This window comes from Zosterops lateralis, assembly GCF_965231275.1.
Source record: "Zosterops lateralis genome assembly, chromosome: 3".
Lineage (NCBI taxonomy): Eukaryota > Metazoa > Chordata > Aves > Passeriformes > Zosteropidae > Zosterops > Zosterops lateralis.
The window spans coordinates 52541064-52554952 of NC_139764.1; the positions used below are offsets into that span (position 1 = coordinate 52541064).

At 37.2% G+C, this 13889-nt stretch overlaps 1 protein-coding gene across 5 annotated transcripts in view; it reads right to left on the reverse strand.

The window, feature by feature from the left end:
* TULP4 (TUB like protein 4) overlaps positions 1-13889 on the reverse strand; it is a 147023-nt gene that overhangs the window by 114825 nt on the left and 18309 nt on the right. For 4 of the 5 annotated variants that reach the window (XM_083856579.1, XM_083856576.1, XM_083856577.1 and 1 more), the window contains one exon: positions 1502-3772. In XM_083856579.1, coding sequence (XP_083712705.1) covers positions 1502-1753 — 252 coding nt within the window. In that variant the 5' untranslated portion in view covers positions 1754-3772. Of the gene's footprint in view, positions 1-1501; positions 3773-11166; positions 11237-13889 lie in introns of those variants that run through there. The other variant, XM_083856580.1, reaches the window with a different exon arrangement.

Here is a 13889-nt window from a genome sequence, read left to right on the forward strand (position 1 = left end):
AATGGCCAACTGAGTAAATAAAGCAAAACTAGCCAAACCCAAAGGGCAGCATGCACATGAACATCTTCTCTACTTAAATGGGCACATACTGAAACCTAGTCTTGTATTTCCAAGTTCTGCAATACATTCCTGTAAACAGCACTTCCTATATTGTTCCCAAAACATACATTACACGAAAGAAGACAAACAAGTGCCCAAGTTCACAGAAAAGTCAGATAACAAAACATGGAGAAATGAAAAGTGATTATTGTGTTACACACTTAAAAAATAAAATGCAATTTGTAATTGAAAATTAAACTGACAACTAGATATCATTCAAACCAAAATGCTGGATTCAAACATCACTCTTCCCTTTGGGAAAATATGGCTGTAATTTTTTTGAATGAACCTGATACAAATGAATCTGTCTTTCATCTATACACATCGATGTAGTCTGTATGATTTACCATACACCCCCACACCTCCATACACACAAAGCATGTGGAAGCAATTATTTCAGACTATTGGCTGCTCCCTTTTTTCCTTAAAAGAGGAATGTCATTAATGTTACACAAGAACCAAAACTACCTCCTTCTGAAACTTTGGGGTAGCTTGTGTTGAAAGGGCAACATATATTCCCAGAATCTACTCAATAAATAGCGTAAGAGACAAGAAAAACCACATTGTATCTTTGGTTTTCATTTCAGTACTTAAAATGTCATTCCACCCACCAACCTAACAGCAAATCTTTGACTTGGACAGATTCTTCTCAAAGATCACATTCAAACACAACCTAATTAAAAATGAGAAACAAACTAGGCCCTCCCTGTTGTCTAAGACACTTGGTATGCTACAAGACATCACCTGCACTTCCACAGAGAAAGAGATGGGTGCCAAAAGATGACAAAGCACAGCTGAAATATCGGTTTATTGCCTTTCAGAAAACACAAATGAAAAAGTTTTTGTATCATTGTACACGGGACAATACTGCACACTGAAGTTACAGCATTTTACTGCAAGGCACCTCAGCATTTCTCTGAGAAGTCACACTCGGCCATCTTTCTAACAAAATGAGAAGTTTTTTCCAAATTCAACAGCTATCTCGTGTCACAGGCTGTTTCAGTTTGCAGCTTCTGAAAATCTGGCAGCCTTCAACCAAGTTTCCTCCCATTCCCCTGCCTTTCTATTAGTCTTCCAGGCCAGACTTTACCACCATGTGAAAGCAGTTGACTATCACAACTTTTAACTTCCATTAACATGCATTTATTGCATTTGCCTGGAAACTGGCAGGTGCTGGAGAATGAAGGAGAAAGTAGGCCAAACCAAAACTAGACACATTTCCAGAGAACCGCCCACCATCAGTCTTATATGCTTGAATTTACCAGAAAAATTCCAATTGACCCAAATCACATTCGGATTAGTCTTGAGCCTCTTTCATACCACTTTGTCAAATTTCAAGCAGAAATACTAAAAAAAAAAAAGCTATCATTTTCTTTAGGAGTGTAACACACGTTTTGCTTACCTCACTGTTGTGGCCCCTCAAATTGAAGTTGATTCTCTGAGGGGTGTTCCGGTCCCTCCTGCAATGGCTGGAAGTAAAAGTGACGCCTACAACTCCTCTGCCATTGCCTGTTGCCAACCAGCCTTCCTCATAGTACCGCCTCCGGCACACCGGTTTCTCCTTCTCACTTTTGGGGACTCTGCCTTTCCAGGAGAGGCAGAGGATGTTGGAATCGCTGCAAAGAACAGGCCCATGTTCCACTGCTGCATACATGCTTTTTAAATATTTTATTTTTTGACATAAGAAAGTAATATGTCTAGTGCACAAAATTTAAATCAATTTTTTTTTTTTATTGATAAGACTGACCTGGGATAGATCATTGAAAGGGAGGAGGATGGGGTCAGTGTTTATAAATATCCACCAAATGCATAGTGAAAAATTCCTCTATAAAAGATGATGGCAGTTGGCTAAGAAAAAGTAACACTTGAAAAAAAAATTCGGGTTCATTTTTGTTTTGAGTCTGTAGAGTGGGGGTGCACTTATCCTTTGGAGAAACAGCTACTTCATAAGAGGCGCTCGAGAAATGGTTAAGTCATCTTTTTGCTCAACTTGATATAATCTTTATACAGCCTGAGATTCCAGTTTAGCGTAATGCAATTCCAGAGACAAAGAGTTGCAAATGTGTAGGTTTCAAGTAACTTAAGGCTTTTAAAATTTCCTCCAGTCAGATTTTCTTCAAAAGTTCCGTTGCAGAAATTTAAACATACGCACATACATATATATGTATATATATGACATTCCTCTTTTCCAAGCTGCCCTCTGGCATGTCTTTTCCATCTGATGTATTTCTGCTGCTAAAGCTGAAAGAGATTGCATAAAGGGAAAAAAAGGCACACAAACCGTGTGAAACAACAGACCCGAACTTGTGCAGGCACTGGTGTGCCAGGCCAGTTGGGAAATCCCTCTTGGTACAGAACCGCTCGTTGGACTCAAAAGTTTTTGCAATCCGAAGCCAATCCAATTTTCATCGCAGCACTTTTTTTCCACCAGAGACCCAACACAGCCTGAACTGTTTATCACGCTATCTTGCCTGCTTTCCCACTTTTTGCTGCCACACACGAATGAAAAAGAAACCCCTCTTCATTTATAGCAGAATCAAAAATGCTCTAAAGCTTTTAGCTTTCAAAGTAGGTAAGTTTGCCTCAGGTGAACCATGAAGTTCTCTCTCCTGTGAAACAGGCTAAAACGTCAAGCTGTTTTTCCTTTACTTTTCCCTTTTTTTTCTGCTACAAGGAATCACAGACTTTTCATTCTACCATAAAAAACAAATGCCAGAATTAAAGCACATCAAGTAAGCACTCTTTCAAAACCTTCTAAAATTCAAGGAAGGAAGAAATATAATCATCTAAAAAAGAAAGAGAAGCAGCATTAAAAATCTGACTTCCTGGGTTCACTATTTCTCTAGGTATTTTCCTTGTTTGTTTGATCAGATCTTTCCTTCTTGATGCTTGTCTACAGCACAGATTCATAGTTCCAGACACAACATTTGCAGCTGTACAAGAAGGAAACATATGAAGTATTCCAATTGTTTTATTTGAATAACATTTATGAGCTTAATTAGCTAGTATTTATACCACACTAAGTGAAGAGAGGAAAAAGGAGAGGGAGAAAGAATATCCAAGTTTGATGACCTGGTTAACTCAAGGAGGACAGCAAGGCTTGCTCAGTTCGATGCCCAGACTTGTCCCATAGTTCCTCAACTTATTTATTTCCAGTCATCATTACTCATCAGAAGGTCACCATTTATTCTACTGAGCCCAAAGCAAAACGTGCTGAAGACGATGCATTATTCCTCTGCTAGAACTAAATCAGTTTCCTCTGCCCTCTTGATTCCTCTGTTTCCCTCACAGCTATTGATTTAGATTGTGGAGGTATTTATTAGGCTTTTTCTGTGCAGAGGGTGTTTTTTCTTTCTCTTCTTGCAAACTTTTTTCACCCGTGAAGACCATGTGGAAAGTTGAACATTACTGGCAGGTGTCTCTCCATGGATTACTGATTCCTGTGCTGCAAAGGTGCTCCATCTGGTTCTCGAATTAATTTTCATCAATTGCAAAGCTCTCAGGAATATGCCAGAGCAAGTCTACGTGATGACAAAACCATGTGCGTTTTCATGTACGTGCAGTGCACACACCAATCTGGTACTCAGAGCTGCATCTGCCTTTTCAGTTTAGATGTGGTAATCTTGTAAGATGCCTGCTACTCAATACATGAAATCTCTGGATTCTTCCAACTCTGCAAGGCAAAGCACACACACATAAAAAGAAAAAAGTGAATAAAATATGTCAAAAAACAAGTTAAAGATATTGGTACTACTGTTACAGTAACCAAAGTATTATGATTATGGATTTTATATCAGACTCCCGTAAAGTATATTATATATAGATAAAAACATTCGGACATACACATTTGATATATTTGTATTTGATATTCACACAAAGACGAACAATACAATTTTCTTTTCACAATGGACATGTACAGCTAATGAAATTTATCTGGGAAAGATACTTTGAGAAGGCAGAGAAGGGGGTAGAGCTTTGTCCTTGTCACAGTGTCTGGGGCAAAGTCTTACAGTTTATTTCTCAACTTTGAAGTGAAGACGGGGAAAGGAGATGTTAGTGATAGAGCAGGCACAGGGCTAAACCCTGAAGCACACAAACAGAATCACAGAACGGCTGACTTGGAAGGGACCTCTGGACATCATCTGGTCCAACCACTGTGCCCAAGCAGGGTCACCTGGAGTCAGTTGCCCAAGACCGTATCCAGGTGGCTTCTTATCTCCAAGGATGAAAACCCTATGAGCTCTCTGGGCAACCTATGCCAGTGCTCAGTCATCCTCACAGTAAAGTGTTTCCTGATGTTTAGAGGGAACCATCTGTGTTTCAGTTTGTGCTCATTGCCTCTGGTTCTGTCACTGGATACCACCATTAAGAGCCTGTCTCTCTCAATTAATTCCTTCCCATCAACTGTACACAACAAAAAGATCTCCTTAAGCTTTTTCTTCTCCAGGCTGAAGTCTCAGCTCTCAGATTTTCCTCATAGAAAAGGATGCTCCAAACCATGAAAATACAGTACTGAACTTATCAGTCTCAAAGAGACTGGGAAGATTCCTCTAGGGCTTTAACTACTGCTTTAAAGAGATCTACAGTACTTCAAAATTAAAGCTTAAAAATCTGAACCAATACAGATGAATTTAAAAACTATTCAAATCCTGCTTAAATCTCCATTTGAAAAAGGGGAGAAAAATTCCCCCAAGTCAGTTTTATACAAAAAAGTGTAAATAAAGCACAAGAGACCAAGCAAAAGGCCATTCAGGATATTCCAGAAGCTGTATCCAAAGTGCACACATATGCACATATCTACACAGTTACTGCTAAAGAGAGCTCATTTATATTCAGAGCTGCATTCATAAGTCAGCAGAGCTGTAAAAATGGTCTTGTCTCCATTACATAAAGCACTATACTAACCTCATGTTTCCTGCAATTAACCACTTATTTCATTCAAGCACAGATGTATTAATTAATTTTGTTTTTTTAAAAAGAGAATAGATAAGAAAACAAATTTATAGACACAAAGGCAAAGTTGTAAAGTAGTTTACAACACTACACAGTTGGCTGACTTATCAGAAATACTGTGAGATTTGGTGAGTCACTGCCAGACCTCTTCAGCACTACAGCTCACTGAAGTTTTAAAAATAATGGCTGCTATTAACTTCTTTGTCATTATGGCAAGATGATGATATGAGAAATGTCACCTTTCCAAATTTCTGATGCTTATCAATTACAGTCCAGAGAAAATTCATATGTAGGAAAACACAAAAAAACTTTCAGAGTACAATGGTTTGTAGACAAACTTCTGCGTTTATGCCAAAAGCAAACTTGATCCTCTGAAGGATCAGTGCCATTTTTTTCACACACACTGGAATCTTTCTAACAGACACTTGCATTCAAGAGTTGACACTTTACATTAGCACCATGAGTATTATGATGCAAGCCTCTACTAATCCTACAGAGAAATAAAAAAAAATGTTTACTGAAAAAACAAAGTCTATGAAATATCAGTTAGAGCAGAGTGAGGTAAGCACTAAATAGAACTGTTTGTACTGTACAAGAATCATGAGTTTACAAGTGGATTTTAAAATACAGGTAACTATAGATACAGTGGCTTTGCATAAAATCTGTATGCAATTTCTGTCCTTATTCATTGCATATAAGATTAACAAGTTTGAGAAAAGGACTTATCTGCACCTTAGTCAATAACCTTCTCTCACCCTAGTCTCATTTACCATCACTTTCAAGATTAGACAGACCAAAGGCTTCTCCTCTTAAAAATACCCTAACTACATTAGAAATGCTGGACAAGGAGAGATGAAAATCTAAAATAACTACAGAAGTAATAAAATCAGCCATTATTCAAATGCATTATTCAAACACTTTCACAATACGAGAATGAGAATATTTTACCTTTAAATCATTGAGGATCGACACTACCTTTATGTTACATTCAGAGACAAGAAAAAAAAACTTTTAAAACTGTAGTATCAAGCACTCAAAATACAGGCTGAATTAAGATTACATAAATTATATATTAACTCTTTCCATTCCCATCTTCTTAATTTCCATCCACTCTGCATTTCCTAAGAAGTAGCCTAACTAAAACATACAAGTGCAGGTCTTTCCTCTAGAAAATCAGTAATTTAGACACTCCCCTTCTGCCACTATTGCAGCAGTGCCACAGTTCTGCTCATTTTCATATGCTGAAACCAAGCTTTTTGTCTTGTTTTTCCCCACCATGGAACACCAGGGTATGGGCTCCCACCTCTATTGTGAAGTGTGTAACAGCAGAGGATAAAAAGCATGAGAGACAAGCTGACTACTATCTGCACAATCCTACCACTAGTCCAAAGTCACTTTGGGCTCACCACATAAAGAGAACTTGGCCTTCCAGATGGAACTCACTCAAACTAAACTTATAACTGAAGATTTTTTTATAATCAAACTTTACGCACCTTTCCTTGCACAGCAGTGCAAGGACTGATAGCAAAAGTACAACACAATCTGATTTTGCTGGTAAATTACTTTTAACACTACTAGGACAACAAATATCAACAAATTGCCTACTTTCACTCTCACTTAAAAGATAGTTGAAAATACATTGTCTCTGGATTTTCCCTTTAACAAAAGTAGATGCTACTTGAACTCTAATACTGTTGAGTCTAAACCCAGTGATGTAAAACATTTAAGTAGAGTCACCTAATGAGACAAAAACATATTGAAAAATATGGAAAAAAAAAAAAGCAGGATCCACAACTATTTTATTTTATTTTGTTTTGAAAGCATTGCTCTTCTCAAATGCAAAACCCAGCAGCAAGCTATGTTTCTGCAAGACAGAAAATTTAGGTACTAATTTTAAAAAATGAGCTTATGAACAGTAGCTCTCCTATGGTAGTGTCAGTATTTAACTCATCCTTTTTATCTTCTAACTGTTTCTATTAACTTTTTATATAAAGTGTGTTAAGCCACAGCTGGACAACCAGAAAAATATTTGTTTGTTCTCATGCATCTTTCATTGAAGTGTCTCTTTTGTTGACAGAAAGAAGCCATGCACAGCCAAATGTACCGATACTGCAGCAAGCTCTTCAGTATTTCATGTTTATTCAAACCCCTACTCTTCAAGGCTCCAGAGCAGAAAATCTGAAGGTGAGGATAAAAGGGGACTGGGAAAGGAAGGGAAGGGAAACAAAGAAGGAAAACTGAAGTAAGTACACACTATTTCTGAATTATTATCTCCAAGAAACCAAAAAAATAGGGACTCACAGCCTGCTTTTGAGATGTCCAAATATCTTAAGGAAATAAATAGAAGATAAAGAGTCTTTGGAAAGACTTCAGAATTTTTCAGCCTAACCCTAACCTGCCAAACATGCATAAGGTCAAAGGAAAATGTAGTTTTCCCTCCCTTTACAGTCTAAGAAGAAAAAAATGTACATCAGGGTGCACAGGGACAGCAAGGTATTTTAAAAGTGCCAGCCACAACTGGTTGGGCACAAGTTGATGCCAGATGATCGCACCAGCTATCAAATGGGGACTGTGGGAACAACCTCCAAGGTTACTGCTGAACACTACAGTGTAAAATTGGTACATCCTGTAACAGAGTTACTGTATTACAGGCTAAATACTATAGAGATAGAAGCTGGTAAGATGATACAATTTGTTGTTTATTTAGTCCAACATATAAATTAACAAAAATTATTATTGAGAAATAATATTGATATTATTATTTGATAAATTATCAAAAAAGGGAAAGAAAATTATTTAACAAAACTAACTATATTCCTAAAAAGCCTGAAGAAAAAATTAACTGGCTTAGAGATAAAAGACTTTATTCCATTCAAAATGGGGCAATTCCACTGGGAAAAAAATGTTATTTTGACCTGAATAGGTACTGATTTTCCTCTGCTTTCACTCACATCTTCTAACTCTATTTACTTTATTCACCTCCCATTGTGGCATAAATTACTCAGGTTAACACCTTCCTTGCATGTCACAGAGCAAAACAAAATTAATTTGGAGGATGTGATTCGAAATAAATACCAATAAGCTAACTAGTAGTTATAAAAATGCTCTCTACCCCAAGAAAAATGAAGGAAGAGTAGAGATGAAAAGGAAATTAGATGATGCTTGGGTTTTTTTGTGGTTGTTCTTAAATGGCTTTCTTTTCACAGAATTTGTCCCTGTGTAAGTCTAGAAGCTCTTTCCCTACTTGAAGACAGCCTAGGCAAGACAGTCATAGTAATCAGAGATGCAGAAAGATCTGCAGCTCCAGCACAGCTGCCCCAAAACAGACCTGCAGCAAAGGTGTAATGCCAGGCACTGTGATGTGACACTGACAACTGCCAGCCCATTAATAGAGACACTGTAATGTTAGTTATACATACCTAAGTATCACTAAGCAGATGAAATTGCTGAAAATTTATGACCGAAAATTTATTTCTTGGCATATTGAGGAAGTGAAACTCGTGTTAGAGGCTGTTCAGCAGACATTCACTGTGAATATTGACAAAATTTATTTCAATGCAACACTCTGACAAACTTACTACCCTCTCCTCCCCAAATTACACCCTCAGAGAAGTGAAAATAAAAAACAGTAGTAGCCGAACAAGTTTCCTGGGTTCTTGTAATAGTAGAGAAGGCAATAGATCTATGTTGCACACCTTTTTTAAAATGCAAGATCTTTTTCATTATAGCTCTTACAAAAAAAAAATAAGAGAAATATCTGTATTATTTTTAGAACTATTATATGTATTACACTTTCATTTCTTGATGCTACACCAACAGATTAAATGGCAGTTAAATTTAAAAACAGAAACAATATTCAAGGAACAAATTTTGAAATGTCTTCAGGAAAATACTTTTCAAGAAAAACACCTAGGGTTTTAAATCAATCTGTTTGAAGATATTAATTGTGAGTTGCCAAATTTATACATGTTCTCCAAATGTTGGAGGCCTGCAGACATGAAATATTGTTAAAAATCCTGTGTGTGCCGGAAGTGAGGTAAACAGTTCACAAGGAAAAGATAAAAGATAAAAGTACTGCAGAACCAACTCAGTCTCAAATCTAAGAGTATTTGAGATATCTGAAATTACCAAAACATGCAATAGAGAATATCCACTTTTTTTTTTGTTTGCGTTTGAAACATTTTCTTTAAAAACTATATACTTTTGTTAAATAAATAACATAACCATTTGTGAAAGAACTGATGCAAATCCCTTTAATCAGTTACTGGTCAAACATGCTCATGGGAGATTTCTGAGTCAAACAATGCTAGATCTGTTATGCTTTTATGGTAGGGAAGCAAAGCAGAAAAATAATTGAAGGTTAGACTTCACAACACAAAGCATTCAGCTGTAAGTCACTGCTCCCACCACTCCAATCACTTCTTTCTCAACCCCTAGCATGACACACTATGCCACTCACTTAAGCTGGAACAACCATTCAAGGTGTTGCAGTCTGGATATCTGAGAAAAGAGCCAATAAAAGACTTTAGAGCTTAAGTTTCATAACCTGAACAATATATATCTGGTTTACTAGATTCAGCCACACTCTCAACTTCCCTTGTGACAAACCATATCCCCCCAGCCTCTCCTAACAGAAAGCACCAGCCCTCTTTCAACTGTGCAGTTCAAGAAGCTGATCTTGCTGAAAACTTGCTCTCCAAAAACAGCAACTGATTTTAAGAGAGCTTTCCATCCTGAACTCACCATGCACAAAGGATTGGGAGTTGTGTTAATAAATTTCAATCAGTTTGAGCTGCGCCTAAGAGGGTTTTTTGCTCTCTTAAGAAGAATCAATCCCTGACACAGTCCCAGTACCGTTCCACATTCAGCTGCACTGGCAAACTGCATAGATACAAAACAAGTGAGAAACAGAAGAGTGGAATACTTGCAACTAGTATTGCCACTTGAAGGCTATTGATAACAAAGTTTGGGCACAGAATATTTCTAACTCAGCGGTTTGTCCTTAAGAAGAAAGAGAAGCAAAGATTTTCCTCTTGAGGATGAATTCAAGATGACTTGGATGTCCTAGAGCTAAAGCTACCCATCAGTCATGAGAATATGCCTCATTTGCAAACAAACAGAAGTGAGCTGAAATACTCCAGATAGGTACTGAAAAACCTGTCTCAGAAAATAAAAACACACAAATAAGACATACTAGCCTTTTAAAGAGTTGGGAGACTCACACCATTGAAAAACACATCCAAATGCCTTAGAGATTCAAAGAAATGTGAAGTGTGACCAAGAAATTCCTTACACTTAAAAGTGTCAATCTTCTTTCTCAAGAAAAGGCTGCAATCCTCATATCCCAGAGAACCCTTAGACAATGTATACTTCACCAGGCACTTCCTCAAAAAGTGGCAACAGCTGTGTTTAATAACATTCAAAAACCTTCATGGGAGGGGAGCCTCAGCTCTCACCATCTCTTTTCCATTGAACTGACTGCGCTGACCTTGCCTGTAATTACAGAGCAATTTCTTTCCCGTAGGAACATTCTGCAGCCTGCAAACATCCCTCGAGTCTGCAGCAGTTCCAGCTAGTTCCTAATTATCTCCAATATCTGCCCACAGGCTCTCTAATACTTTCTTATGAACATACACTGAACTATCTATATTCTCCTCAAAATTCCCAATACACTTTTGTATGTGACACATGCACCACCATACTGGAAACAAACAATAACATAAAAAAAGGAAGAGGAGATGAAGAGAGAGAACATCAGAAGTCATTAGTTTTTAAAATTTAGAAGAGTCTTATAAACAAGATTTCTTTTGGACAGCAAGACATATTTAAATCAGAAACCTGGTAATTGCTGAGAAGCGGTGCAAGTGCAGCGTGTTGCAGCAGAGAGGGAGCTCCTGGTGATGCACAAGCTGCACCACAGGTGTGAGATGGATTGTGAGATGTGTGTGTGTGTGTGTATTTAAAAATACAAAAAAGACAGGAGTTGCATTTTTTCAAACAACTTGTTTTTTCAGTCCTTGGCTTTGGGGTGAAGAACTTAACTCTAGGTCCTGGCTGTCCCACAAATGTGCTGTAACTCAAGATTTCAGTCTCTGTTTGAGGACCTGCACTCACCTCACAACCACTGCTTAGAGAGAGCAGGGATATTCTGCCCTTGCAAAGCTTAAGAACAGCTTCATCTTCTCCCTCTACATGTCCTCTTTTGCTCCATGTTTCTTCCTCATAGTTCTGGAAGGTCGTGTCAAGATCTCTGGGTTAAAGGAGGCATACAATATAACGGAAACAGACTAACTCAAGGAGTGGTTGCTTTAAAGGCAATCATGATAATCAAGAATCACTAAAGAAGCCTTTGTAAAAGTCAGGAGCTTTAAATAAATGCTTGGAACAAAGCAAAGACTTCTGTAAGTTGTTGTTTCACTGCCAAGACTCAGAGGGCACAAGATCAGCTGCATATACATGTGCCCTGTTAGGTGAATGATGGTTTTGATCTACTCTCTATTAATATGCCAAGTGTTGACTCCTCATCTGTCCCGACAGAAGCGAGGAGGTCAGCAACACACAGGTGTCCAACAGGCACAGTCAAGTTCTGGTGGCTGAGCTGAAGGCAGGAAGGCAGATCTGCACCTAGGTATACTCACAGAGCAAAAACTACTTGTGTCCAAGTAGTTTTACCTTACAGGTGTCTTCACAATTCTCTCTTCATACTGGCCTAGCTCCTGCTAGACATATGAAATATCTAGGTAGATATATTAAAATACAAAACTTGCAAGTGGGGATAAGAAATAGCAGTATACTATTCCTCGTGCATGACTGGGAGACTGCAACCTTCCTATAAAGAAGTCCATAATAGTTACAAATTGCCAGTTACACAGGTATTCAGTGGGAGGATGTCTTCTATTTTCTTAAACATGAAAAATAAATGTATTTAAAGGATCACAGATGAAAATGAATGAACAGAAAAAGGGTTGAAAGAAGTTACATTTTTATAAGGAAAGTATATTCAAGGAGCAATATGAGTTATTTTAAGTAGGAATTCTGAATATCTCATTTGATGCCCTCTGTACAACTACCAGATAGTGGCTGCTTCTAACTCTAATCTCTACAAAATTATGAAAATGCTCTTCCACTGAACAAGTATTCACATTTCATCAAGAAAGTCAAGAATTATAGTAAATTAGTGTGGGTTTTGGGGGGAAAAGTAATATTCTCATTACTTGGTAGCTAGTGCTATAATTAATCTTATTCTGTTGTTTTTATCCCCAGGAAGTTACATAAATGAAGTAACTGTCAAACTACTTGGACCCAATTATTTCTCTTCCTCAATAGAAAAGTCCCAATGCCTCTTTAAACGCACCTTTACCTCACCTATCCCCAAAAGGGTTTCGTTTTGTAAAGCTCAGATTCAGAATCTACAAAGCATGAAAATCAAAAGGCAAGATTCATCATCACAGTTAAATCTGTATCTCTTAGATAAAAACTCACACAGAGCTAATACATTCACATATGATTAAAGCTAAAGTTATGCATGACTAAACAGGAGAAAGAATACTGGTGTGGGGTTTTGTTGTTTTTTTTTTCCCTTTCGATTTTCTTCTTTCCCATTGCCAAGTTTCACCTTACTGCCTTTCCCAAGGAACACAAGGATCTTCAGAGGAATACAGTAAACTTCTCAAAACAGCCAGAGGAAAGAGTGATTTGGTTGAAGAATATCAGCTTCATACATTTTGTACTTCATTTTGGAAACTAGGATTTATGAAAGTAATATGATTGCATTTAGTAGATGATGTGCTACTTAGCAGACACCTTCTGCTAAATCTGACAAATATAGGTCAGAGTCTTACAATCACACTTTGCTCAAGCACACTTTGCCTTTCCTAGACAAAAGCAACAATAAGACAAAAGCAATCTGAGGTCATTTCATAAGATAATTTTGATGTAAAATTTTATAGCTATCTTACATAGTCATTTTTTTCCTTCTATGCCTAAGACTACTATTATTTAGAAAAGCCTATTTCAGTATAATTTTTTTTAGTTAAGTAAGTACTTCAAAAAGTACCTCCAGAGCTGTATGAAAACCCAATATTTACTATGTTAAGAGTTTTGTGAAGAGGTGAAAAAGCAGAACAATCAGAGAAAAGAGGCAACATATAAACCACTCTGATCATTCTCTCTGTAAAACTCAACATCTGCACTGAAGTTTCAACATCTGCATTAAAAAAGCCTGCTTGCAAATTGTGTAAGGAAAATTCTGCTGCTTTTTCTGGTAAGCAGCTTGGCAAGGTAACATCATAATCTTGTGGTGTCAGTCATCCCCTTGAGCTTACAAAGTCTATTAAAACAAATTACATGAAAACATCTTTTTCAGGATTTCAATTCAGTAGCTTAAGAGGATCAGGATATTCCAGTTCCTTCTTCGATTCAAGGAACATAAGACAGTATATTACTTCAGTGTCTAATGCTGCACTGACACCTTAATACATTCTCCATTAACTGAGTATTATTCGCAGACCACATAATAACAGGTTACTATGAGGTAACTATATGCTTTGTTGTTACCTCTATTAGCTAGATTACAATGAATTCAACAGTTCAGCATCTGCTTGAAACTGACATTACATTAGATCTGTAGCAGATGGATGCACATGACAAACATTAGAGAAAAAGGTTAAAATACAGGATTTCATAAAGTATTTTCCTACAATGCTTCTGAAATTAGATAACCTAATGGTAGTGTAAGAAAATTCTATCCCAACTAACTAAAATTATATATTACTTTTCACCTACTCTTCTACTGAATGACAGCATGAAACAAAGATGATGAACATACAGAAATTATA